The sequence below is a fragment of the Anabas testudineus genome, chromosome 17, assembly GCF_900324465.2.
Source record: "Anabas testudineus chromosome 17, fAnaTes1.2, whole genome shotgun sequence".
Lineage (NCBI taxonomy): Eukaryota > Metazoa > Chordata > Actinopteri > Anabantiformes > Anabantidae > Anabas > Anabas testudineus.
This window is the reverse complement of record NC_046626.1, coordinates 13,146,469-13,171,935: the sequence shown is the minus strand read 5'-3', so window position 1 is coordinate 13,171,935 and position 25,467 is coordinate 13,146,469. Positions and strand designations below refer to the sequence as shown.

General features: G+C 40.0%; 4 protein-coding genes across 7 annotated transcripts; 3 read left to right on the top strand and 1 right to left on the bottom strand.

Moving 5' to 3' along the window:
• The first annotated feature begins 412 nt into the window (after positions 1-412).
• Positions 413-8,227, top strand: prkacbb (protein kinase, cAMP-dependent, catalytic, beta b). 2 transcript variants are annotated; one of them, XM_026374557.2, is made up of 10 exons: positions 413-750; positions 4,190-4,251; positions 4,329-4,457; positions 4,688-4,786; positions 4,877-4,959; positions 5,122-5,248; positions 5,343-5,438; positions 5,885-6,007; positions 6,142-6,306; positions 8,082-8,227. In XM_026374557.2, exons 1-10 carry the CDS (start codon positions 705-707, stop codon positions 8,205-8,207), a joined length of 1,056 nt encoding a protein of 351 aa, XP_026230342.1. In that variant the 5' UTR covers positions 413-704; the 3' UTR covers positions 8,208-8,227. The 2 variants fall into 2 exon arrangements, with proteins under 2 accessions (XP_026230342.1, XP_026230343.1); XM_026374558.1 differs by lacking the exon at positions 413-750 and adding an exon at positions 1,084-3,547.
• A 1,979-nt stretch (positions 8,228-10,206) lies between these two features.
• On the top strand, positions 10,207-12,164 carry exosc4 (exosome component 4). Its single transcript, XM_026374627.1, has 3 exons — positions 10,207-10,425; positions 11,335-11,541; positions 11,648-12,164. The coding sequence occupies exons 1-3, from the start codon at positions 10,255-10,257 to the stop codon at positions 12,005-12,007; spliced, it is 738 nt and encodes a 245-aa protein (XP_026230412.1). The 5' UTR covers positions 10,207-10,254; the 3' UTR covers positions 12,008-12,164.
• A 1,060-nt stretch (positions 12,165-13,224) lies between these two features.
• gpaa1 (glycosylphosphatidylinositol anchor attachment 1) lies at positions 13,225-19,115 on the top strand. Of its 2 annotated transcripts, none has more exons than XM_026374540.1 (13): positions 13,225-13,297; positions 13,684-13,803; positions 13,981-14,160; positions 14,295-14,406; positions 14,526-14,673; positions 14,771-14,872; positions 15,024-15,220; positions 15,320-15,516; positions 15,610-15,763; positions 16,085-16,156; positions 16,245-16,438; positions 16,747-16,917; positions 16,996-19,115. In XM_026374540.1, the coding sequence occupies exons 2-13, from the start codon at positions 13,730-13,732 to the stop codon at positions 17,237-17,239; spliced, it is 1,845 nt and encodes a 614-aa protein (XP_026230325.1). In that variant the 5' UTR covers positions 13,225-13,297; positions 13,684-13,729; the 3' UTR covers positions 17,240-19,115. The 2 variants fall into 2 exon arrangements, with proteins under 2 accessions (XP_026230325.1, XP_026230324.1); XM_026374539.1 differs by having other exon boundaries at positions 16,242-16,438.
• LOC113171815 (SHANK-associated RH domain interacting protein) lies at positions 18,593-24,303 on the bottom strand. Of its 2 annotated transcripts, none has more exons than XM_026374541.1 (9): positions 23,827-24,303; positions 21,999-22,173; positions 21,067-21,159; positions 20,822-20,963; positions 20,625-20,715; positions 20,244-20,529; positions 19,543-19,637; positions 19,318-19,419; positions 18,593-19,207 (listed from the first exon to the last, which is right to left on the bottom strand). In XM_026374541.1, the coding sequence occupies exons 1-9, from the start codon at positions 24,088-24,090 to the stop codon at positions 19,157-19,159; spliced, it is 1,299 nt and encodes a 432-aa protein (XP_026230326.1). In that variant the 5' UTR covers positions 24,091-24,303; the 3' UTR covers positions 18,593-19,156. The 2 variants fall into 2 exon arrangements, with proteins under 2 accessions (XP_026230326.1, XP_026230327.1); XM_026374542.1 differs by having other exon boundaries at positions 19,318-19,416.
• Between the last annotated feature and the right edge of the window lie 1,164 nt (positions 24,304-25,467).

Genomic DNA, 25,467 nt, shown 5'->3' with positions numbered 1-25,467 from the left:
TTAACCACTTGGCTGCACATTAAATGCAGTTTGATTGTCACAGGCTGTTTTATTAGTTTTAATAACAATTTGAAAGGTCAAACAGCATCAAGTTCAGTCCTGTTTAAATGACTAATGTTGATTTGCAAAACACAAACATGCTTTTTGTACTTAGAAGGTGCAGCTCAGTCCACCTGCAGCTCAAACTCAACTTATATTTAGCGTCTAGTAGTGTCCTGCTAGACGAGTGCACAAATATTACCCCACATCTGTGAATGCGGAAACAGCTTCGGTATGTTGATGGGCTACCTGTGGCTTCATCCAAACCTGGATGAAGTAGGTGAGGGCTGGAGGAGTGTGTGTGTGTGTGTGTGTGTGTGTGTGTGTGTGTGTGTGTGTGTGTGTGTGTGTGTGTGTGTGTGTGTGTGTGTGTGTGTGTGTGTGTGTGTGTGGAGGGGGGGGGAGCTCCGTCGGAAACACAAGTGACCGCTAGCTTCGTAGCTTCATGTGAGCCGCACACACGGTCCTGAAGCAGCCGGAGCGGAAACCTCTCAGAGGGACAGAGAGTGAGGGGGGGGGCTGCTGGATATTTCATTTCTTCGCGTTTGGGTCGGTCGGACCATTACAGCGATTTATCTGTTTGGATATCCGCTGTGGGAAGGTTAACTGTTAGCCAGCCACCGCCATCTCTTCTCAGCCGGAGCGACCGCCGTGTCTTCCGCACCATGGGGAACGCTGCCACCGCCAAAAAGGGCAACGAGCTGGAGAGCGGTGAGTACTCGGCCTCGGCGGTGGTTTCGTGGTGGACTGAGACGGGGGACACTCCGCAAAGCTTCCTCAAAGTAGCTAGCTAGCCTCGGATAACACTTGAGAGTCCGTGCTTGCAGCTCGGGGGAGTGCCGTCCGTCATCCGCTGCACGGTGACCCCCCCAGCAGCGCCCTTTAGTTAGCAAAACACGACAGTGCAGGTGATAGTTCGTGTGTTTTTATTTTTGCACATAATAGGAGTTAAAGGGCTAGCTTAGGTGGCTAACAGCAGCAGCAGCAGCAGCAGCAACACCCCGTGGATGTTGTATCGTTCGTGTTGAAGGGGGGGGGGCACTGTCAGTGTTAACAGGCTGTTAATGGGAGCTTGTTATTGAGCTCAGGGTGTTTTATCGATAAGCACCACACACACTGCTAATTTGACATGTTTAAATGTTGGTTGCACGCCAGCTGGAGCACACGAAGGCTCAAGCTCGATGACCAGCTAGCCTGCTAACTTTAGCTATGTGAGTAGGGGGGGGGGGGGGGGGATTAGCCCTCAGAAGGCCCCTGTCATTTCATTGCTTCTTGGTGGTGGTAGCTGTTCAGGCCTGTGCACACACACACACACACACACACACACACACACACAGTTAGCAGTTTCCTGTCGATACTGGCTTAAAAAAAACTCCATGCTAGCATCATCTCATCATGTCTTCTGTGGTGTCACCCTCAGGTTGATAACAATCCTGATGTGTCTCTTAGATTATGTTTGTCTGCAGCCTTTTGTCATCACAGCTAACTGTATCAAGACAGAAACTTTGTGCTGTGTAGATCTTAAATCTACACCAATAAACAACAAACTCATAAGTCATTGTAATAAATAGGCAGTGAAGGCAGTGTGGGACTGCTTCTGACTGAGGCTTCACTACCATTTTTTATTCTTGGCTACATAAACAAAGCTTTCTCTCTGTACCGCACTGTGACCAAATATGGTGAAGAAATGACAAATGCCCTCTTTCCATTCATAAAACTGGGACCTACTACTGTCATCTCTGCATACGCACACACACACACACACACACACACACTCACGCAAACACACTCGAACTGTGTCACTTGTGTTTATTCGCAGCCCCCTTTTTTCCCCCCCTAATCAAACTGTGGTAAAGGTCCACCAAGGCTCACTTCTCACACTCAGCTTGTCATTGACTGGAGCAGCTTGTCATCAGACCTTCGTCAGAGGATAAGGGGTATTACAAGCTTTGAAAGGTTTGACGTAACTCGGCCTAGGCCAGTGGTACTTTGCGCTCATATACTTTGATGTGTGCAGCTGGTCATCGCTGAGCATCCCATGCAATAAATCACGAGTGTTTCCCTATCCCTGGTTGTAAACAAAAAAAGCTTTTGGTTTAAATTATTAATTTTTTTTGCAGCTAGTCAAATTTATTTGGGCAAAAATCATTTAAAGCCACTTAGGCTTTGATTTGTCAATTACTTTTACACGTTTTAAAGCTTGCAAATACTTGGACTTTTACACTGGGTCTGTGTTTATTTAAATAGTTTGTTGAAAGAAACGTCATTTTATGATGCAGTGAAAATGTTCTTCAAAGATTTATTGACCTGAGAGCGAGACAGAGCAGGCAGGCACAGTACACAGTGCCAACCAGAGACACTTCACAAGACAGAGATGATCAGATCAGTAATAGTTTCATTACTGCCAAGCATTTCTTTTGAGTGCACCTATGATCCCTAGATCCTGTGCCATGGCTAACTGTTAAACCTGTTTAAGCTGACACTTCGGCCTGAGCTGCAGATTTGTCTGGAGTGTAGCCGCTCTGACAAGACGACCTGGTTACCTACAATGCTGTTTAAATACACTAGGCTACCTGTGTTTACACCATAAAGCTGACATTAGCTGCATCATTTGGAACAGCACCAAAAGGGGGGAGATTAAACAGCTGCCATCATGACACCTATTTTATTTCACCGTGCCTTTGGATTGCGTTTCACACTGTAGTGTAACAGGACAGATCGACATAACTAAACCATGTTATGCTTGTCTGGATTTGTCAGGAAGGGTTGGCCAAGTGCGCTGCCTTTCAACTATGTATTTTTCCCCTCAGGGTACAAAGATATACTGTATTTGTCTGTATAAGTATGCCTTCTGTTTTTTTTCTGCAGTTTTACCCCTAGTTATGATCTAGATCAACAAATGTGATTAATTATTATCAATTAATCTGTAGGATATTTTCTTGATTGTTTTGTTTACAATGTGTTTGACTAGATTAATTGATCAGTCAGTCTTAAGGAAATTAATCGGTGCTTTCTGGACTCATAAATTAAGAGTAGCAAATCTTCACATTTGAGAAGCATGAACTGGGCACTTTACACTTTTTTTTCTTTTTAATTAGTGGTGCAATAGTGTTTATCATTATTTCAGATGTCAGATGTAGGTCTAGAGTTCTCAGTTTAAAGTGACAGTTTATAAAAACGCAAATGCATTGTTGTACACCTAGTACACTTTTAATATTTTACTCTAGTATGGATTTTCTTTTTAAATCTGATATAATGCAACTGTTCTACACCTGTTCTTTGAATACCAAGTAGACAGACTCTGTTTAAATTCCTCTGGTGAACTGTGTCAACTATGTTTTCGTCCTGTTGCTTTGATTCACTTCGACATATGCTTCATGTTTGTTGATGTGTAGAGCTGTTTTTTATGTACATGAACTCTGTATTTCTCTCTATCTTCTCTTCTGTATCATCCCATCCATGTGCGTGGTTGTTCCTGCCAAACCATGGTGATCAATAGAGACTTTTGGTATGCTTATTCCTCTGGAAGATGACCAGAATGGCAGAACAGCATTGGTCTCGTTGTGGAAACTTGCTAGATGTGCTTGTTTTTAACTGTGTGCTTTGATAATAAGTCAGTGTTTTGTTTATCCACATTCTCTCAATCTGGATATCTGCTGTCTGCTGTGTTTCCCATACATTGGTTTGTCTTTGCTTACCATTTTTGCTGTGTTTAATAGCCTTGCCCCAAATTGTATTAAGTGATGAACAGGATGCTCAGAGAAACCTACCCTGTAAATTTTCAGTGTTGTGGTCCCCTCCCGTTTTGAAAGGCTACTAAATAACAGAAAATATTCAGCATTTCTTGGCATGCATCATTAGTCTGCCTGTCCTGAATGTTGGTGTCTTGTGTTTCTGTTTTGTCCTAAGTTTAGAGCAGAGTCTGTGATACTTTTAATATCCTATTTAATTTATATCCAGATGAGAGTTGTCTTTGATGTTTTCTTCTCCTTCTCCTTTTCCCTTTTTTCCGTTTAATTTCTGCTTCCCACATTTTCCCCTACAGTAGTAGTACAGTAGCATTAGATTTTTCTTTTCATTTGCCAGATCAATATAAACCTGAATCTGTCTGGCTAACTGTATCTTACTGCGCTCTTTTTCTTCTTTTTAGTGAAAGAGTTTCTAGCAAAAGCCAAAGAAGATTTCTTACGCAAATGGGAATGTCCACCACAGGTCAGGCTGATGGAAAAATTTTAACATTTTCAGCAGCTTCGTTGACAGTGAAGGCTAACAGGTTATTATTTCCACAGAGCACAACGTGCCTAGATGATTTTGAAAGATTAAAGACTCTTGGTACCGGCTCATTTGGAAGAGTCATGCTGGTGAAACACAAAGGAACAGAGCAATACTTTGCCATGAAAATACTGGACAAGCAGAAGGTCAGTGGAAAAGTGCATCAGCCCTCATGGGACATTTTGCAGGGACAAAAGAAATTTGGTGACAGAAACTTAACACAATCAAAAATTTGCAGCTAATTTTCCAAAAAGTATGATCTGTTCTTGTTGCATTGCTAGGGAACGCTAAAAGCTGTCATTCCTCTCACTGCATGCTAACTCTGTTGCAATGAGACTTTCCTGACAAGGTCGTCTTATCTCTTTTTATCTGTCAGGTCGTGAAACTCAAGCAAATAGAACACACATTAAATGAAAAGAGGATATTACAGGCTGTGAGCTTCCCTTTTCTCGTCAAACTTGAGTACGCTTTTAAGGTACAGTGTGCTTGTTTTAATTTGGTAACTAAAATTCCTTTGGTCTGTTTTGAACATGTTATGGAGCATTTTGACTTTGCATTGTTTTAGGACAACTCCAATTTGTACATGGTGATGGAGTATGTTCCAGGAGGGGAGATGTTCTCACACCTAAGACGAATTGGAAGATTCAGGTGAGTAGTAGTCTGCAATACAAAGTGTCTCTGGAAAACACAAGTTTCGTGTTGTGCAACACTCTCTGATGTTATCTTTATTTACTGCCGGTTTCATATGTCTTACATACTGATGATTTTATGAGATTTCTCATAAATTAATCTCTTCTACTTCCTTTCCAGTGAACCACATGCACGATTTTATGCCGCTCAGATAGTTCTGACGTTTGAGTATCTCCATTCACTAGATCTTATATACAGAGATCTGAAACCTGAGAACCTTCTCATTGACCACCATGGCTACATTCAGGTGAGCCAAAACGCAACAAGTGCGTAAGCCATGTTGCAGTACTTTATATGTCTGCACTTAACACGTGTGTTTAACATACCCCCCTGACTTTTAGGTGACAGATTTTGGATTTGCCAAGAGGGTAAAAGGCAGGACCTGGACGTTGTGTGGGACTCCAGAGTACTTGGCACCAGAAATCATTCTCAGCAAAGTATGGATGTAGCATGCTTGTTTTTTTTTTTAATCTAACTGTGTTTTTATATTTTTATTGTGTGTCTGTGTTTGTCTTACTGGTTAATAATTGTACCTCCCAGTACAGTTCCAGTTTATGAATACAAGTTGCACTACATTGTGGTTGTAGTTAAGAAAATACTACACCAGAATTTTTGGGGGTGGAGGTGGGTCATAACAAGAAAGTAATCTTCAAAGTAAGGAGTTGCAACAGGAATTAAGTCATTTAACTTCTTTTAACCACATAAGATATTAAAATGCCACTTGAAAGGTAGCGGTAGATTTTCATACTTTGCTGATTTTTATACAAAAAGTTAAAATATATATTTAATATATTTGCCAAAGCAAAAAACGGCTCCACACATTGTGTTTTCAGTTGGTTCAGTCTGGAATGAACAAAGCGTATTAACCATGACTTTTTTTTAGGGCTATAACAAAGCCGTGGACTGGTGGGCCCTCGGTGTTCTCATCTATGAAATGGCAGCTGGCTACCCTCCATTCTTTGCAGATCAACCTATCCAGATCTATGAGAAGATTGTGTCAGGAAAGGTTAGAAGATCATTGTTGTGGAAATGTCTTCATGAAGGAAAAATTTTATTCAATATGTGTTTTGCCAGTAGTGAGTTTTAGTTGTGCATGTACAAAATTACCAAAACGTTTTTTGTTTTTTTTGTCTTCTTTAGGTACGATTCCCCTCACACTTCAGCTCTGACTTGAAAGATCTGTTGAGAAACCTTCTGCAGGTGGATCTGACCAAACGTTACGGCAATCTGAAGAATGGCGTCAACGACATCAAAGGTCACAAATGGTTTGCCACAACAGACTGGATCGCAATCTATGAGAGAAAGGTAAGACACCAAATACATTTTTTTAATGAACCATGATAGAAAAAACAAGTTAATTATATATAGATTTAGATAATAAACAGTATTATTTTATGTTGGATCATTATATGGAGTTCAAAATGGAAAAGTGCAGTAAAAAGCCTTTCTGTGAACTTCTTATAAACAAGACAAAGGAGAACTGATCCATGATGTGTCTATGGTGCAAAGTATGTTTTCATTGAATGTTAGCAGTGGTTTCACAACATGCCAATACGTATAAGTGTGTTTTTTTTTTTTCCTCTTGGAAATCATCAAGTCCACTGCTAAATGTGAGGTATCACTGCTACATGTCATTATGGAGAGAGGACCTTGATAATGAAGGGTTCCAATTTATCAAAGTAGATACTGATCACATACTTGAATCTTATTGATTTATTGATTGTCTTTAACGTCATTTCCTCCTTTTGCCTACTGGTACACAATATCGCGCTATGCTTTTGTAAACATTTAACTGGTAGCTCTTTGTTGTCAACAGCTTTTTTAAACTTCAGTCTGCCTAATTATATTTGCAATTTGTATTGTTCACTTTAGCATTTCCCCTATATACTCCCCTATACAATAGTTATTAGCTGCAAAATCACTACTGATTGAAACAAACCATAGTGACATTCTTCACAACATGCACATCACTGTGTGCATAGTCTTCTAGGCTTGTGCATCCTTGACACCATGGCAGTGGCAGGTGTAATGTTGCCTGGAAAACAGAAATTATATATATATATATATATATATATATATATATATATATATATATATATATATATATATATATATATATATATATATATATATATATATATATATATATATTTCAAAAGTACCCACAGTAAAGTTCAGTCACAGAAGAGGGGCCCATATGCTCCTTTGCTGCTAATTACTGGTTTTACATTGGTTAACACAGTAACAAAATGTTCTTGGTTCAAACCCCGTCTTCATCACAAGGTGTGTTTTTGAGCAAGACACTCTATGCTAGCTCCCTAGGCACTGCTCCCCCTGGCGGGATGTGTTAAATGATGAGGACAAATTTCATTGGAGCGTGTAAATATGACAAAATGAGACTGCTTCCACTTTTAATGTTGTTATAAATAAGATGCAGACACAAAATATTAACTGCAAAAAGTGCATCTTAATGGAAGGAGCTAAAAATGTGATTATAAAAACTATGGTAATGAACCTTCATCTCAGTCTAATATAATCCATAATATTAGGGAACATTTTTTAAGGCTGGGTTATGCTTGAGATGAACTAGTCGGTGCCAAATCTGACCTGACCATGTCTGAAGGTACTAGTGTTTATACTGGAGCTGCTCTGGATGGCAACCCTGGGGTGAAAGGTGAGATGAAAGGCCTGCTATCAAATTGAGAGAAGACCCGATTATACATTCTCTGCTCAGAGAGATATGTGGTGATGCAATTGTTTGGAAAGTGATGAAGGTAGTAGTGCGAATAATGAGAGAGAGAGAAATTCAAACACAGCATACTGTCTCACCTCTGCACATCTGATGAATTGTGGCATGAAAATCGATTGTCGATTGTTTGGGAATGTTATGAAAACCTTTTCAGTCCCGTTGTTAGAAAGGTGTTGAGGTGTGTTGACTCCATGATGTTTCTGACAGTTTCTCTGCAGGACAGGCTGCTGTTTCTCATGGAAATAATAACTTTCTACTCTGGGCTCTGACTGCCAGTGCAGAAAGACATAAATCCTGCCTGTTAAAATATGTATTTCTCTTATTTTTGCAGGTGGAAGCCCCATTCATACCAAAGTGCAGAGGCCCGGGGGACACCAGCAACTTCGATGACTACGAGGAGGAGGAAATCCGTGTTTCTTTAACAGAAAAATGTGCAAAGGAGTTTGCAGAGTTTTAGGACGCAAGAACATGGATATATCAGGGAAAAAAAGGGGATCTTTGCACTCTTCTAAAGACTTGGGATGGAGCAGAGACCATCGTTTTTCAGATCTACTACATAGTCTCTTCATTCCACAAGGCTGAACGAGGTTGCCAGGATCCGTGGGTGCCGATAACCTCTCACTGTCACATACACCTGCATATTAAAGCAGAAGCAACACCTTTTTTTTTTCTTTTTCTTTTTTTTGTATCTGTTTTGTTTTGTTTTTGTTTGTTTTTTTTTTTTACTTTCGAGCAGTTAGTTTTGGATGTTGTTATCCCCTTTTAAAATGTGTTTTCTGTTTTTTCTCTTTTCAGTTTTTGAGGAAAAACTGAGACAAAGGCCAATCATCGTCCACACGTAACTGACTTGTCACAAGTTACACACACTTGTGTAGCTTGTGGGGTATTCACTCTAGTTTTTAACAGTGTATATTTAATGGTCTGTTACAGGTCCAGAAGTTTTGGCCAGCTTTCAGAGGTAGTATTCGTCCTATGTGCATACTGTATCTGTCAGTTTTGTAAGACATTTGAAAATGTAGGATGTTCAAAGCATGACCAAATAGAAAACACTGGGTGACATAAGAAGAGAGGTCCTTTCCTTTCTTTGCTTTTTGCCTTAGAAAGCCAAGTTCTCAGACCCCCATAAAAGCTCTCACTGTCTCTTGGTGTTCTGACCCAGGCACAGCAAGCCATCACGGAAAATGACAAACCCTGTTACATTAGTAAAAAGCAAGGCCAGTTGTTTTTTGATCCTTTGGGATCTGTTAGTTACAGTTTGTCGTTTGGCGTCTTATTTTTTTTATTGTCGCTGTGTCTAACATAGTCATATTGTCCCTAGATTTCAGGTCTGCTTAGAAAGATCCTTGGTTACAAGTCCGTGGAACAATATGACTACAGTTAATGGTAAAGATTGAAGTGAGATCCTTTTCAGGATTTTAATTGAGTGTAGTGTGAAGTTGAGAAGGTTATTGTGAATAACGTTGCGGACTTGTGCCTCTACATTGTTAGTAAAACCTTCAAAACATCCAGAATTTATAACGTATTAAATTAAAGATGTTTTATGAAAAAGGATTTTAAAAAAATGGCAATTTACCATATTCTCCCTGGTAGTGCCCCTAAACAGATTTCTTTTTCATTCTTGTGAAAGAATGTAGATTTGCAAATTATGGGTATGCATATTTGAAAGCTTGATTTCAAGGTACAGTTTTCCTCACAATACACTGGCTAAAAATCATGACTGCTCCTTTGTATCACATGTAACCCTGTTATTGTTAAGCTCATTACATTACACATATATGCGTTGTTTCATATATGTTTTTATTTATACACATTAGAGATGCTAATAAATTTTATTTTTAAAAGTGTTGAAGTTGTGCAGCTCCCCTTGCATTGCCACACACATTGGACACTCAATTTAACCACATGGTTATCTAGAAAACTTTGTGAAGACTCAGGCTTTAACTCTTAAGTTACAAAGAGGTGACATTTTATTTTTTCTACTTTTTTAAATTCGGAACAAATAAATGTATATACAGGTAGCATGGTATACAGAGGTATAGGTGATAACATAAAAACACAAAGTTTTATTAACGGTTAAAACAAAAAAAAAACAAAAAAAAGAAGTGCTACACACATACAAACCAAGGGACCAAATAAAAGTTTGCTTAACCATCAGAAGTGATACTTGACAATAAAAAGTAAAACCTTTTTGAACAATATAGCAAATTAGGTTACTTAATGTGGTTATAAAGTAATTACAGGAAATGTTAAATGACATTTTATCTCGTTGTTTGATTTTAGATTAATAGGTTTAAGGGTTCAATTTAAACAGTAGCAATTAACATAAACTGTATAATAGGTGCAGTACAGTTGTTAGAAACTCCGACTGATAATGCAAAGTTTGTATTTTTGGACACTTGGCTTTGCCGTAGTCCACCCGGTCCGTGGTGGTTTATGGGTAGCGTAGTTCAGCGGCGAACACGTGGGGGGGATTGCGTCGCTCTTCGTTCGAAGTTTGCGGAAACATGGCGGGTCTGGAGCTGCTGTCGGACCAGGGTTATCGTTTAGATGGAAGGAAAGCCAGCGAGCTGCGGAAAGTCCAGGCCCGGATGGGAGTGTTTGCTCAGGCGGACGGTTCTGCGTATTTAGAGCAGGGGAACACGAAAGCTCTGGCGGTGGTGTACGGTCCACATGAAGTAAGTAACCGGGTGGATGCAGGGATGGATTAGCCAGCAGCTGATAACAACACACAGAAATAGAAAGAAGGTTTTTCAATTAGCATCACGGCTTCTGTAATGCACTGTAATTAAAATATGCTGTATATATATATATATATATATCTATATATATATATATATATATATATATATATATATCTGTGATTATTAGTATTGTGGTGGTAGGTTTGGAAGAGGGTTTATTTGGATGTGTGATTATTGTCCATGATGCAAATGTCATTCAAAAAATAAAGATCAGGTTATATTCTCGATATGTTGGATAATCTGGAAAAAAAGGAAATTAAAAACTGAGTTGGAGAATAGCAAAGATTAAAAAGTAAATCAGAATAGTCTCTAAATCTAATGAGCTCTTTTAGTATTTTATAAAGCACATTACTGCATGGGTGCAAATACTATTATACAGCTATTGTTTTACTTTGATAAATATGTCACTTTTGAGATATAAATACAATGTGTTATAAAAAAATAGCCCTTGTTGTTTTGGGTGTTTTATATGTTGTATTGGTATTATGGTTACTTGCCATCCCCAGTCCAAACATAGCGTGTCTTACTCACATGAGTTCCAATACATATACATTTATAGTAGCTTTCCTGTCTCATTTTGCTTAATTGATTATTTTTCTTGGGTTGGATCTGCACACTTTCCCCAATGTTTGCTTGGAATAGGAGCAAATCCCTTTAGCCAAGTTCCCAAATCTTGTGGAAAGCTTTCCTAGAAGAGCTGACGCTGTTACAGCCGTGTATTAGTGACCATACATGATCTATGAGTACATGTGACCACGCACTATATGGGAATATCTATTAATTATTTAAGTACAGTACATAAATAATAAAAACCCTAAGAGTTGGTTGCATTTCTCATCGCAGATACGAGGTTCGCGCAGCCGGGCTCTTCACGATCGGGCCGTTATCAACTGTCAGTACAGCATGGCCACGTTCAGCACAGCAGAGAGGAAGAGGAGACCACACGGGGACCGCAAGTCCACTGAGATGAGCCTCCACTTGAAGCAGACATTTGAAGCTGCAGTGATGACGCAGCTCTACCCGCGTTCTCAGATAGACATCTATGTCAAGGTCTGTAATGAAACTGTTGAACAGGGAGAGATACATTTAATACAGTTTATGTTTACTTGATCAGCGTGAATTGATTTTTGTCCATAACCTCTTTACTTCACAACAGATTCTGCAGTCAGATGGAGGGAACTACAGCGTGTGTGTGAATGCTGCCACTCTGGCAGTGATTGATGCCGGCATCCCCATGAGGGACTATGTGTGTGCCTGCACTGTTGGGTTTGTGGATGAGACACCCCTCGCTGATCTTTGCTATGCAGAGGAAAGTGGAGGAGTGAGCTCTCTGGCTTTAGCGCTGCTGCCCCGGGGCGGACAGATTGCTCTGCTGCAGATGGATGCCAGATTACATCAGGATCACCTAGAGACTCTGATTGAAGCTGCAATGACAGCATGTAAAGGTGTAAGCAAGGTGCTGGATGAGGTGGTGCGGCAACATCTCCAAGAAGTGTCAGTGCTCACTGGAGAGTGATGCGGGGAGGAGGGGGAACATCTGGACTGGGTTTTTCGGGAGCAACCTAAAAGTGTTTTTGCACTTTGAACAGAGAGGAATCAAGGGGACTCGTATATGTATTTTTATTCATAGCAATTACTGTTATATGTTGTCAACCTAACAATAAACATGTGGACACTGCATCTTTTCTTTGTTGTTATTTTGTTCTGTGTACCTCAGGTAGTAAGTAGCTAAGTATGTTTACTCAAGTAGTTCGAGCATCTCAATTTCTCCATTTTATTACTTAGTTTTACTCCACTTTAACACTCAGGGAACTATTTTACTTTTTACTCTAATACATTGATGTGACAACTTACTTACTGGTTACTTTTTACACATGTAGATTAGAAATGTAAAATATTACAAACTAATTTTGATGTATTGAAATCAGGTTCTCCTTTACCAGCTGTGCTTTTTTAAGTGCACATAATGTCTCTATAGTAACAATTTATCCTTATTTTTATTAATAACTATACATTTTCTTTGCCATTAGTTTTAGCTTCAGGGGTTTGTCAAAGGAATTGAGAGTTTTATTTTATTTGGTCAACAGCAAGTACAATACTTTTTAAAATATTTTTTTCTTATTTCAGTACTTTAAGTAAATTGCACACCATGTACTGGAGTAAAATGCAGATACTTTAGGCAAGTATTTGCACTAACATCAAGCATTTGAGTACTACTACCACATCTGGAGACTGAACTTAGAAATAGAAAAATCAGAACGGCCTTTGTAGTCATCAAAAATTAAGGCAATTTCTAACCAATTTTGTCAAATAAATTGGATAATAACATAAAGAAATAATTAAATTTAACAGTACAAGTTATTAGATCCGCTGTTAAAACTAAATTTTTAATGTACTGTGATGATGTTTACACCAGCACCGTTAGATTATAGTAGTGAAATCGGTAGAAACTCAAGTTCTTAATGTAAAAAAAATATATTATATATTATATATTATATATTATATATTCACCAGATGTGTGAAAAATACGGAATTAGAATTTGAATATAATGTAATGTAATGCAGCCAGTAGTTTAAAGCTGTTTTAAGCTAAGATAAAAAAATCTATTTGACACTCTTTAACTATCTTTTTATTATATTTTAAATTATTTTATCATTTTCGATTTATTTTATTTTGTTTGCGCTTTCCGGACCGGAAATGGGTCCGCAGCATTAATGTTCCCGCAGGAACAAGGAAATAGAAAACATTTACCGACGGCTACCCCATCTCTGCAGGTGGATGTGACCAGTTGTACACTGGAAAGAGGTAGGATTTATACATATTTCGGGAAATATTCATAAGTCAACCACGTAGCTATAAATTGTTCTTCACAGAGAACGGTAATGTAAAACATTGTAGCATATTACTATGTCAATTTGCTAGCTACCAGCTTTAGCTAGCAGCAAGCTAACTTCATTTGTCAATAGATGGTTTGACAATGGGTGGCAGAGAAAACATTTCTCATCTCGGATGGAGAACATTATGGAAACCCATAAAATAGCATTAGTGTAATATAGACCCTTTCATATACATCTCGTTATAATCTCGAGATTCTTGTTGCTCTCTTAAGTGATATGCTTTCATAGATTTTAGCGTTAAGTAGATAGTTGACAGTGGGATAGTCACAGTAACTGTGTGTGTGCTGCGTTCAGGGTCCAGTGTATCCAGACCTCGGGACTGTGTTTCAACAGAAAGAACATGGGACTGCTATCTGACCCAAACAGAAGACAGGCATTGATCAGCCTGCTCACTCGTCTCAATGCCCCAATTTGGTAAGTTTTTAGCATTATCTAATGACCCTGGTAGTCTATGGCCTTTATTTACTGTGAGATCGAAATGATTTTACTTACTGAAAGCTTAATGTGCCATCACTGAACTCTCAAAAGCACCATTGATTCTCGTGTCTAAACTAAAATGATTTCTATCATTTCCATCTTTTTTTGTGTTAGTATGGTCTGCTACATGGCAGGCGTGGCCTGGTTCATGGGATTAGCTTTTGAGCCATTCACATTGAGGACCTACATGTCAGAGAATGCTATGGGGTCTACCATGGTGGAGGAGCGGTTTCCAGCAGGGGAGAGGGCGCTGGCCACAGGCAGGGAGTTTGCAGCTCATAAAAAGAAGGCAGAGTAAGTAGCATGCAGCTCAAATGGAAAAAAGACTGTAAACATGCATTAGGAGGTAGCACCATAGTGAGTCATGTAGTTTTTGTTATTTTGCCTCAATTCAGTGCTGTAATATGACCAGATTTTTTTCTGTGCAGTGGGATGCCTGTGGATTGGTTAGTGAAGACCATGCAGGCTCGGGGGCTAGAAGTGTTTACTCAGAGCTTCACTCGTAAGCTGCCCTTTCCTGATGAAAACAAAGAGAGATATGTGAGTTTCTGATGAAAGACACTAAATTGTCTTAAGGCCATTTTTTAGATTATTTGATGTTATTTTTAATGAGTCTCCTGTTGCTCTTCTTTATTTCACACCAATTTCTTTCCTTTCAGTTGGTAAAAGGCACAAATGTATATGGGATTCTTCGGGCCCCTAGAGCGCCGCGGACTGAAGCCTTGGTGCTGAGTGCCCCCTGCAGCCCAGGCGATAACAACAACCAGGCTGTGGGGTTGCTGCTTGGCTTGGCACAGTACTTCAGAAGTGAGTACCGCACCCACTGCCCTCTGCTTTTCATATAATTTAACAACATCTGAATGACATGAATTTATGGGACCATCAACTACATTTTCCTCAATAGATCAGATTTTTTGGGCCAAAGACATCATCTTCCTGGTGAATGAGCATGATCTGATTGGCATGCAGGCGTGGCTGGAGGGCTACCATCACACCAATACTACAGGTGATCATCTGCTTTCAAGATCATTCTACTTACAAACCAAAGCAATTTGTCATTAAATTTTGGAGTCAACAACATTCAAGGGCTTTTTTTTTTTTGCAGTGGTTTCTCAATTCAATTTTTTCGGTTATACAAATGGTAATGGTTTGTCTAGGAATGGACTGGTCTCCGCTGCAGGGCCGTGGAGGATCAATACAGGCTGCTCTGTCCCTGGAGCTCAGCAGTGATGTGATCACCAGTTTGGACCTGGTACTGGAAGGACTCAATGGCCAGTTACCCAACTTGGATTTAGCTAACCTCTTCTATGCCTTCTGCCAGAAGATAGGAGTTCTTTGTACCATCCAGGGCAAGGTAAAGGCACATTTTCTCTTCTGCCATGTTTAGTGAACCTGAAACATACTTGAGGTTGCTGAGGATATTTATTATTTTATTTCTCTTTTCTTTCTGTAGCTGCAGAGGAATGACTGGGACAGTGTGTCAGGCTACAGCCATGCAGTCCAGACCATGATGCTGATGGTGATGAAGCAAGCCAGTGGGCGACCCTGGGGGGACCACGGCCTGTTCCTGCGCTATCACATCGAGGCTGCCACCATCAAGGGCATCAACAGCTTCCGCCAGTTCAAGACTGACACTACCACCATTGGCAGGTCAGAGCAAGTGTTCTTGCATTTTATTCTAATGGCTTTAGAGGTAGATTTGATTCTTACAGGCCGGTTCTTTCTTTTGTCTTGATCCTTTAGGCTTCTGGAAGGAATGTATCGTAAGCTGAATAACCTCCTGGAGCGTCTGCACCAGTCCTACTTCTTCTACCTCATGCCATCACTCTCTCACTTTGTTTCCATTGGCTACTACATGCCAGCCTTTGGACTGCTCGCCGTCATCCTGCTGCTTCGTGTATCCTTTCACCGTTATGTGACTTTGTTTGACTATTACTCAAACCTTTTCTGTACAGTCTCAAAATATTCCCTTTGTGCACATTTTACTGCATTGTGGAGTATCTAGCCCCCTAATTCTTAATTCAGAAGCCGCTACAGCTCTATTTTTGGATAAGTCTTTCCAACGTTCCCACACCTTGGTTTAGGCAGTTTATCCAATTCCTCCTGGCAGATCCTCTCAACATCCATCAGAAGCCTCATCAGAAACTCACTTTTTAATGTTTGTTCGTTGCTATTGCTATGTAATTGATTGTTGTAGTTTACCTTGACTATACCACAGGCCTTAGACCTTTGGGTTCAACTTGTGACTCCACCACAAAGGACAGAAGATGGAGTCGCTGATATTGAGCAGGTAAAATGCATCTTAAGAATATAGGAGCAATGTAAGTATCTAGGTTAAGTGGGTCACCCTTTGAATACAATCTGCTTCCTTCCAGCAGTCCAGTCCAGAGGTGCTGCCTGTGCTGACTCCACTGGTGATCAGTCATCTCACTGGAGTAGCTCTGTATATCCTGCCCATCCGTTTTCAGGACATGGCTGTTGAACACTTCCCAGTATCTGAGACTGAGGCTGTGGTTCTGACAGCTATAGCCATTTACACGGCAGGTTTGGCCTTACCTCATAACACACATAGGTAGGTACCAACACCTATATGTACAACATATTTCTATTTTTATACAGTATATGTTAACGTGAGCCGTATTCCAAGCTGATCGTGCACAGTGATGTGCATAGAAAACTCACTTTGGGACATTTTTCTGAGATATCACTCGATATTATGTACAAATGATCTTTTGTGAGCACTTGTCTCTTACTCAGCAAACAAAGTTTCCAAATGTGACCATATAGTACACATGCATGTATTCAAAAGCAGAAAAAAACAAGACACATCAGTGGGAAGCAGGGATGCTACCGAGTTAGCCGTTTGTCATCTTCTTACAGACTCCTGGCAGGTGAGGGGACGGAGCAGGGCTGGAAAGTGCTGAAGCTGGTTGCGGTGCTATATCTGGCCGTGCTGCTCGGCTGCACCGCCCTCATCAACTTCTCCCTGGGCTTCATCCTGGCTCTCACTCTGGTGCCTGTGGCTGCCTTCGTCACGCCCCACGTACCCAAGTAAGAACCAAACCGGTGCTTCGTCTGTTGTAGCTTGTCATATGGAGGTAATACTTAACTCTCTACTTCTTCTCTTAGAGTCCTGTCTGCCTTCATCTTGGTCATCCTCAGCCCGGCCTGCACACTCCTATTTTCTGTGTTTTTCTTCCAAGAGCTGCAGGAAATGCCTGTCAGCTTCCAAGAAGGTTGGCTGCTCTACCTGTCAGTCATCTCACAGGGCATCCTGGACCACTCCTTGTACGGCTCACTGGTTTACCCACTTATAGCCCTGCTGGTCTACCCATGTTGGCTGCTTTTTTGGAACATCCTTTTCTGGAAATAAATGCCAGTCATACAGGATCATCGAATTGTTTCAGTGGGAGAAAAACCCCCTGAGGTGTTCTCAGGTTTGTGTTTACTGCAGAAATGTGACAAGTGAAGAGGAATATTTATAGCGGACTTTGAAAGAGTACGGTTCTGTTGATATTTCAACATCAACTTCAAGTATTTCGTTCTTCAAACTCTGGAGAAGAAACTGATTCTCTTTTTAAACTAAGCAGAATTGACTTTTTACTATACATCTCATTCACAGATGGTTAAGCTGAGAGGGGACGATCTTTTCACAAGTAACTATCACGTCATGCCTTAGTTGCATTCTGTAATAAAGATTGGAATTAATGATTTTTTTGAATGTCTAATGATATTATGGCAGTTTTTTATTTTTTTTTTTTTTTCAATCTGTCAGTTAGGTAATGGTGGAGGAAGTTTAGACAGCACCAACATGGTTTGTTCTGAAGGTGAACAGTCTTAAAACCAGTTGGTTGGTTTTAAGACCTTACACCTGCTTCTGTTGAACAAGCTGTTACTACATGTAAATTTCTTTTATACTTGTTTTGAAATGTTTATTTCCTATTTATGAATGCCAAAATAAAAAGAATAGATCTGTTTGGTTTGGATATTTTAAAGCATGAATCTCTGTTGATTCAGTAATTCAAAATGTACTATTTACTACTACGCTTCATCATTTGGGTCATGGATTACAAAAGACAAAATAAGACTCCAAACAGATGTACTGTGAGCAAAAAGAGAAACAAGTCCTGCATCAAGTGACTGATACATTTAAGGTTTAAAGCTCTGCTTGAGACTCAGTGAGACTGTTTGGCACAGTGGTACTTTGGGCTCATTAAATCCTGATTATGTTAACCTCAGCTTTGTGCTAGTATAATTTGAATAAATCATCTGGAAGCTGGGAAGATATCCTGCACATCTACTGAGTGGATTAAACATTTGAGATCTGTATAAATGCTAACTTGCGTAACGAAAGAGTAAAAGTTAGATCCCCAAAGTTGTTAATTGTTGTTAAATTCAGGGTATCACAGATGTGAGATTAAATTTAACTTTAATCCAAACCTATTGTAGAATTTCATCCGTGAATCTTAGTGGATCCACAGGATAAACAAACAGGATCTATCTAGTTCCGTAATGTTTATTGAGCTAATGCAAGTTTTTACAGTATTATGTCCTGAAAACAGATCAATACGTTTCTCTCACAGCTCAGAGGAAATAGATCAACTGCTAAAATGTACATCAGTTACTCAAGGCTTATTGTTAAAAATAATACACATAATATGTTATAAAAAATAAAAGCACTTGACAACCCTGTAAACTTGACATTCCTTTTCTTTTCAGCTGTAGCTTTTTTTTTTTTTTTTGCTTTTTCCTTTTTAAAAACCTTTCAATATAATTTTGGCACCAACAGATGATACAGTTAAACTGAACAGTTTGTTGCACGAGGCTTCACTTTTCCTCTCACTTCACAGTTGGTAGAAACTGAAAGTAGAACATTCCCTCATCTTTAGCTGCAACACAGAGGACTTCACATCTCTCTCCCATAAAATAAATATTAGGTCGTCTGTTGTTTGCACCACATACACACACCCTGTAAAATAAATTAAAATAAAGAAAAAGATCAGGCCAAATTAAGATGTAGGGGATGCTTATGTCCATATCAAGGGTCAAAGCTGACGCTCTCTGTCTGCGGGTCTTTGTCTGAGCCTCTGTGTCATGCTACAGCGATTCCAACGCTCCAGTCTTCAGCTGTGAGCTGTCAGAGGACTCTCAGTGCATTTGACAGTCTTTATATGAGTATTTTGTAAATATGTAGGTGGCGGACTTGGCATCCTCACTCTCGGTGTGTGTGTGTGTGTATGTGTGTGTGAGACTGAGTGAGAAATGGCAACCGCACATTGATGATGGGCAGTCAGCTGCTGCTCAAGCCAGACTCCCCTCGGTCGTCTTTCCTTTCTTTTTCCTTTGTGAGGGATTAAAAAAAAAAAAAAAAAAAGAAACAGCAACTGTCACTGAGGGGAAATGTTAAGAGGAGTAGTACAAAGGTAGTGACTGTGGGGTGTTGAGCAGTACCTGCTGGATGTGTGTGTCAGGTCTGGCTGTAGCACAGATTTCGCAGCCTGGTCGCGACGGCTTGTTGATGAAAGTGCATGAGGGACAAGCCCACTCTGTCTGCTGAGAAGACAAGAAGTGACACAGATTTCAGCTGAACTGACACTATGAAAACAGACCAGTTATTAGGTTCTAGGTATAACAGACAAAACTTTAGGTGCTTCACAGTGTGAACTGCTGACATACCTGTGTTTTACTGGCTTTGTTGGTGTGATCATTCAGCTGCAGATTCTCAATGTCAAGGACGTCTTTGATGTCACCTGGTCTATCACTTGTTCCACCTGTGCTGCCAGAAGTTGACAAAAATAATAATAACATTCACAGGTTTTCAGTGTTTCACAAATCACACAACAAAACTCGACTTAGAAACAATACATATACTGTAATATAACAAAGGAGTCTTATCCCTTTTACTGTTAACAACTGAAGTAATCTTGTGTAACATTAGTAATATGACTGACTACAGACATCTGCTGTGGTAATGTTCTGCTGGGCCTCACATCTCGCTTGCTTCTGGGATTTTTTGCCTCTGGTCTGGCTGTCAGCGAGCTGATCACATGATCAGATGGGTTGAGGCCAGATGACTAATTTGGCCAACACAAAGCACTGCAGTGTTTGGTCTGCTTGATCTTAAAATGTTTTACTTGCTGCTCTGGCTGTATGTTTAGAGTCACTGTCCTACTGTGTTGTCTGGGGACCTATGAATAAAAAGGGCTGAGTCCTACACTCCTGAGACATTATGGATGTAAGCAGATTCAAAAAACATGTAGAACTCAAAGGCTGAACTTTTAACCTCATATTCAAAATTCACCAGAGTCAAAACCAAAATGACAAAACATCACTGTGCTAATGATGTCTGTAGAAACTGTGACATAAAGAGAACTGACCCTGGTTGTTGTGGGGCAGCCTTGAGGGCAGAGTGCTGTAACCCCTCCAATCCTGCGAGGTTGGCCCGTTGCCTGGGGGGAGAGGTGGGGCAAGGAGGGCGCTCTCTAGGTCCTGCTGGAACAGCTGCCGGGTTATGCGGGCCTGTCGCGCAGAGATCAGGTAGAGGTATGCTGTATCACCATCCTTCTGCACCCCATAGGAGGCCAAAGACCTGGGCTCAGTGCACAAACACTGACCGATCACCCAGCGCTGCACGCGAGGATGGAAACCGTACTCAAGAAACACCTGGAGAAGAACAAGAGCGGAGGGAGTCAATGGAGTTACGGCAGCTACGGTGCGATTTGTTCATTTCATTGCTGGTTAAATGACCGCTTCCTAACCTGTTGCTTGAGTGCAGCCACAGTCATGTAGGGGAACACTTTCACTGTGACACAACAGGATGATGACACATCCTCCACCACTACAGTTAAACTGCAACACAGATAGGGAACTATAAGTGACAAACACATATAATCAGACACACCAGCCATGATGACCAGGACTAAGTCTCTTCAGCCGCACACTTCTCACTTCTCACCTGATCTCTCCGTCTGCGTAGTTTTTTTCTGATGGCTGAATCGTCAGCACGGCTTTCTGTCGAGCCAGAGCGGACGCGTGCTGTGAAGCTGCTTGAGTGTCACCTGCTTCAATCGCCCTGGCAAGCTCCAAGCATACCTCTTCTAAAAAAAAAAACAAGAGTGGCAGCTATTAAGAATGACATTTTGAGAACATGTTTTGGGTAAAGAAAAAGGAAAAAACACGTCGGTAAATAGAAATACCCACCAGTGAGTGGCAGTGAGGCTGAGCTCCACTGCTCCATAGCTGCTGGCGTGTGGTTCTGTCTGCCATCTGAGTCATACGTGTTAATATTTGCAACTGTCAGGAGAGAAACACAAGTGCTTGAAATGTGGTTGTCTAACACAATCCAAAATCAACTCATCTCAGTGTTTATTCAGGCTACACTTTACTGATAAAAGCCCAAAATATGCATCAGCAACATGTTAATAGTGGGTGTATTAAGGTCACCAATCCTTTTTTTTTAACTTTAGAGACATTATAATTAAGCTAATAAAGTCTCAATGCAGTGTCTCTGTGCTCTTCTGTAATTAAATGTTTTACTGACTCTACCTTGACAGATCCTTGCAGGAGCTTTCTTACCTCGTCCAGGCAGCACACTTAATGCTGATTTTGCTCACACAGCTTTGACCTGCACCACCCATAGAAGCACCTGAAGTACTGGTTCTTTTATTTTAAACACTGGCAATAATAGTGTGTTTCTGAACTATGTACCCATTTATCAAGGTATAATGCAACAAATCTCTTTATGTCTGAGGACAACAGTATTTTATTTCTCTCAATATTACCTCAGTTTGAGGGGGAAGAAGTGGCACCTCTTGAAACCTTTCGCATATATTTTATCCCATTTATTTTAAGGCCACAGAAAGATAGACATATAAATATCAACCAATATGAATAGTCTAATCTCAAGGTATCATACTGCTATGTTGTTAGAATAAGTGACATCATCTATAAATCTATAAGATACAGCTATTTTCTGTTTGTGTTAATAACTAGTACTTTAATACATATTTGTTAACCACATTATCCAGCTTCATATCTAAAATTTGATATTTTTAATTAGAAAACAAACCAAAAACCTATGGGTCATAGTAAATGCAGCTTAAAGGAAAAAAAGGAAGTCTTGTCAAACTGACCTCTATGTGCCTCTCTTAGTGATGACATCACCACTGTGGCCCACTCCTCAGCTTCACGATCGCAGCGGAAGTTAAAGCGGATGCAGTCGTGGGGTGGAGCAGAAAGACGCATCTCATGGCAACGAGGAGACTTGACCTCATAGTGCACCGAACGCAAGTCAAACTCTGCAATAAACTGGGAGTAAAGGAAAATGTCCATATGTAGGAGGTTATAATGTGGCACGTGTCATCTTCAAATTGATTGTTTTGTGAAGTCCACAATCCAAAAAGAATTTCCACAATTACATTCCTCCAGTCCTTGGTAAATAAAGGAGGTATTAAAAATAAGCAAATACAGTGATTAGAAGATTAAATTTAGCATGATCATGAATACAGTACAATATGTTGGTGCAAAATGCAGTAAACTTTGAAAGACTTATTGTAGAGAAAGGAAATAATTTAAGTGAAATCCTAAGTCACACAGGGGAACATAAATGAGAGTGTTTGGCAGCACCAAGATTTTAAGCACGTAATTTGTCCTCAGAAATTCTCTGTGGTAATGAAGAGAACATAGACAGCAAAGAGGGATTTGCCTGCAGCAAGAGAGTACATATATATGTATATACATACAGAGTAGCAAGAACAAGTATGTGAACCTGGAACATTGAAATTTTGTTTTGGAATCCTGATCTTTCATGTCTTCATTGATAACAACCATAAAAAACTCACAGTGCAAGTGGAAACAGTATGTGAACACTTATGACCTCAAAACAACTGCCAAAAGAGAAGAATTGATGATTTACATAAAGCTGGAAAAAGGTTACAAAGTCATGTCAAAGCAAAAATGTTTTGTGGACTGATGAAACTATATTGAACTATTTGAAAAAAACACACAGCACTACATCTGGTGTAAAAAAAAAAGTCACTGTGTATCATGATGAAAACATCATCCCAGTCGTATGATGAAGGAAACATCATGATTTGGGCCTGCTTTGCTGCATCAGGGCCTGGCCAGCTTGCAGTGATTGTGGGGAAGATGAATTAAGTGTATCAAAAGATTTTTCAGGATAATATGAGAATGTTTGTACGTCAGCTGAAACTCTGTATTAGTGTGAATGTATGTGTGTGTATATATTCAAAAATTGACGAGGAAGCATGGGGTGTGTCAACAGGTCGATGGAATGCATATATTGGGTGGAGCCCTAATAAGCCTGGCAGGTGTCTGGTGCGGGTACTTCAGAGGCAAGTAACTAACTTCAACAAAACAATTCAATATTTAAATAGAGTATACGGATGAATTAATAAAAACAATAGGAGCTGAAAAACAATGTGTGTGTTCGGCTCACTACTGCTCTATTTAGTTATTTATGACACATTATAAATTAAACTAAACATGCAGTGGTTATGGGAAAGCTAAAACACAAGGGACACTGAAAACCCTTATAGTTAAAGTATACAGTATTTGGAAGTCAAATAGCTGTGAGGCTTATTAAAGCATGTAGGGTACACTGTAAGATTATAACCACTGATCTACAGATATGGTATGGAATTAGGACATCAAGAAGGAAAGACATTTTTCTAAATCTAATTACACATATGTCTTGGGTGGAGGTGCAGCCACTTGTAATCATTTAGATATGAATTAACACAGATCTAATGTGACTCTATCCTCAAATCTTAATGTTTGGAGCTGCACATCTCTGGGCGACTGCTCCATAAAATGGCGTGTACAGGCCCAGGTTGATATAAAACATCTGTATGATCCGGTAAGGTGCCTCATCACCAACATCTATGAGCGGATAACGACAGCACTTCTTATAAACACACAGGTGGATGTGTGAAGTCTCACCACACTGCGGTTTCCGCTCGTATCTCTCAGTGCCAGTCGGAACTCTCCGGCCCGGCTCGGGTCCATGCTCAGCTGAAGCCGGAGAGCCTCGCTGCCTGCTCCCGGTAGACACAGGGGCCTGATCCCGGAATGACACACCGAAACACGGACTGACATTAATACAGTACTGCAGCAAGCCGTTGGCGCAGGCCCGCCGCATGAAGCCTGTTGGGACGAGGCAGTGGCCGGGGCTGGAGGAACCCAGCCGCCCGAGCTGAGAGCCATGTCGCGGGCACCAGAGGCGGAATGAGGGTATCTGGAGCCCCGCAGCAGGTGCTACTGCTGCCCGCTGCTTCTGTGTGGTTTATACGGTCCACCGGTAAAGGAGGAGAGTGCGTTTCTTCACGAGAAGGATATGGTTTTCTACTAGCCTCGCAAATTCTTCCATATCTACCCAACCCAAGCACACACGGAACGAAAGAAAAAGAAAACAGGAAGTAGAGGGGTACGTCTCTTATTTATCTCCGTGGAGAAACATCGGACCTGATAGAAATGTCCCGAAACGCATCTCACCAACAGAAAAATCGTAGATAAATATTACATATATCTGTTTCTATTTTTTTTTAAATTGAGTTTTTTACAAAAACACAATTCTGTGGTGGGATTCGTTGCTGATATCCCTGTCAAATAGCATAAATTATATGTAAGTACCGCAGTGTATTGTAAAGGTGAAGATTTTTTTTCAAACTTTATTTATAACAACAGTTGACAAACATAACAATTGACTAAAACTACATAAAATTACTGTTTACATTTTTTGATAGTGCTAAAGAAGTATAAAAGCATTAAAAAATATGATTAACACAACATAACAGAAAAGAGTGTTTAAGGAAAACAAAAACTTTATTAGATGTTAAAATATTTCTTATGTGTTTATTGTAACATTTGGAGTGTAAAATGTCCAGTCTGCTCATCTTCAGCTCTGCAGTATTTCTTACCTCTGAGTGTTTTGATATGCTGTTTTAAAAAAGGGACAGGAGTTGGGCTGTGGTGCCTATAAATACATTTATGGGGAGAAAGGTTGTAGCCAGTTTTTCCAGGGCATGTTTATGAAACTTTTACTAATTTAATGTGTAATGTATAACATGTAAAATCATAGCTTAATAAGAAATAGAGGCCACCACATTTATGGAACACTAGTTTGGGGATAATAAACCAAGGAACTGTGTCGCCCGCCTGTAGAAGTGACTGTTTAATCCAGTTGACTTTGAACATCTGATTAAGAGTTCTGAAGTCTATAGCATTGAAACCACCCTCTGAGTAGTTTCTTACCAGCATGTCTCTTTTGACATATACTATTGTATTTTCCCCAAATAAATTTAAATAAAAGTGAATTCATTGTTTTTTTGTTAACATAAAGAGATAAAGCAGGATACACCACTGTTAAAATTCATTTTACCCGTAGCCGTATGCAGTATAATATGTAGATATTTTCATAGAACAACAAACATGTAATAGTTCTAAAATATCCTAAGACTAACAGGGAGTCAGGGTGAGGATTATTGAAGCCATGGTAGCTGGTTGTTTTTTAATAGTTCAAACTTTAGCAGGCAGCAACTGTTATTGATTTATTGACTTTGTGAAGACTTGGGGGGCGATGCA

Excerpts from the sequence above, each read along its gene's own strand:
- prkacbb (XM_026374557.2), top strand. The coding sequence starts at position 705 with ATGGGGAACGCTGCCACCGCCAAAAAGGGCAACGAGCTGGAGAGCG. Across the intron at positions 4,252-4,328 it reads AATGGGAATGTCCACCACAG|AGCACAACGTGCCTAGATGA; the intron begins GTCAGGCTGATG and ends TTATTTCCACAG. Across the intron at positions 5,249-5,342 it reads ACCACCATGGCTACATTCAG|GTGACAGATTTTGGATTTGC; the intron begins GTGAGCCAAAAC and ends CCTGACTTTTAG.
- exosc4 (XM_026374627.1), top strand. The coding sequence starts at position 10,255 with ATGGCGGGTCTGGAGCTGCTGTCGGACCAGGGTTATCGTTTAGATGGA. Across the intron at positions 10,426-11,334 it reads TGGTGTACGGTCCACATGAA|ATACGAGGTTCGCGCAGCCG; the intron begins GTAAGTAACCGG and ends TTCTCATCGCAG. Across the intron at positions 11,542-11,647 it reads AGATAGACATCTATGTCAAG|ATTCTGCAGTCAGATGGAGG; the intron begins GTCTGTAATGAA and ends ACTTCACAACAG.
- gpaa1 (XM_026374539.1), top strand. The coding sequence starts at position 13,730 with ATGGGACTGCTATCTGACCCAAACAGAAGACAGGCATTGATCAGCCTG. Across the intron at positions 14,674-14,770 it reads CTTGGCACAGTACTTCAGAA|ATCAGATTTTTTGGGCCAAA; the intron begins GTGAGTACCGCA and ends TTTCCTCAATAG. Across the intron at positions 15,517-15,609 it reads GACACTACCACCATTGGCAG|GCTTCTGGAAGGAATGTATC; the intron begins GTCAGAGCAAGT and ends TTGATCCTTTAG.
- LOC113171815 (XM_026374541.1), bottom strand. The coding sequence starts at position 24,090 with ATGGCTCTCAGCTCGGGCGGCTGGGTTCCTCCAGCCCCGGCCACTGCC. Across the intron at positions 21,160-21,998 it reads ACTAAGAGAGGCACATAGAG|TTGCAAATATTAACACGTAT; the intron begins GTCAGTTTGACA and ends CTCTCCTGACAG. Across the intron at positions 20,530-20,624 it reads TGGCTGCACTCAAGCAACAG|GTGTTTCTTGAGTACGGTTT; the intron begins GTTAGGAAGCGG and ends GTTCTTCTCCAG.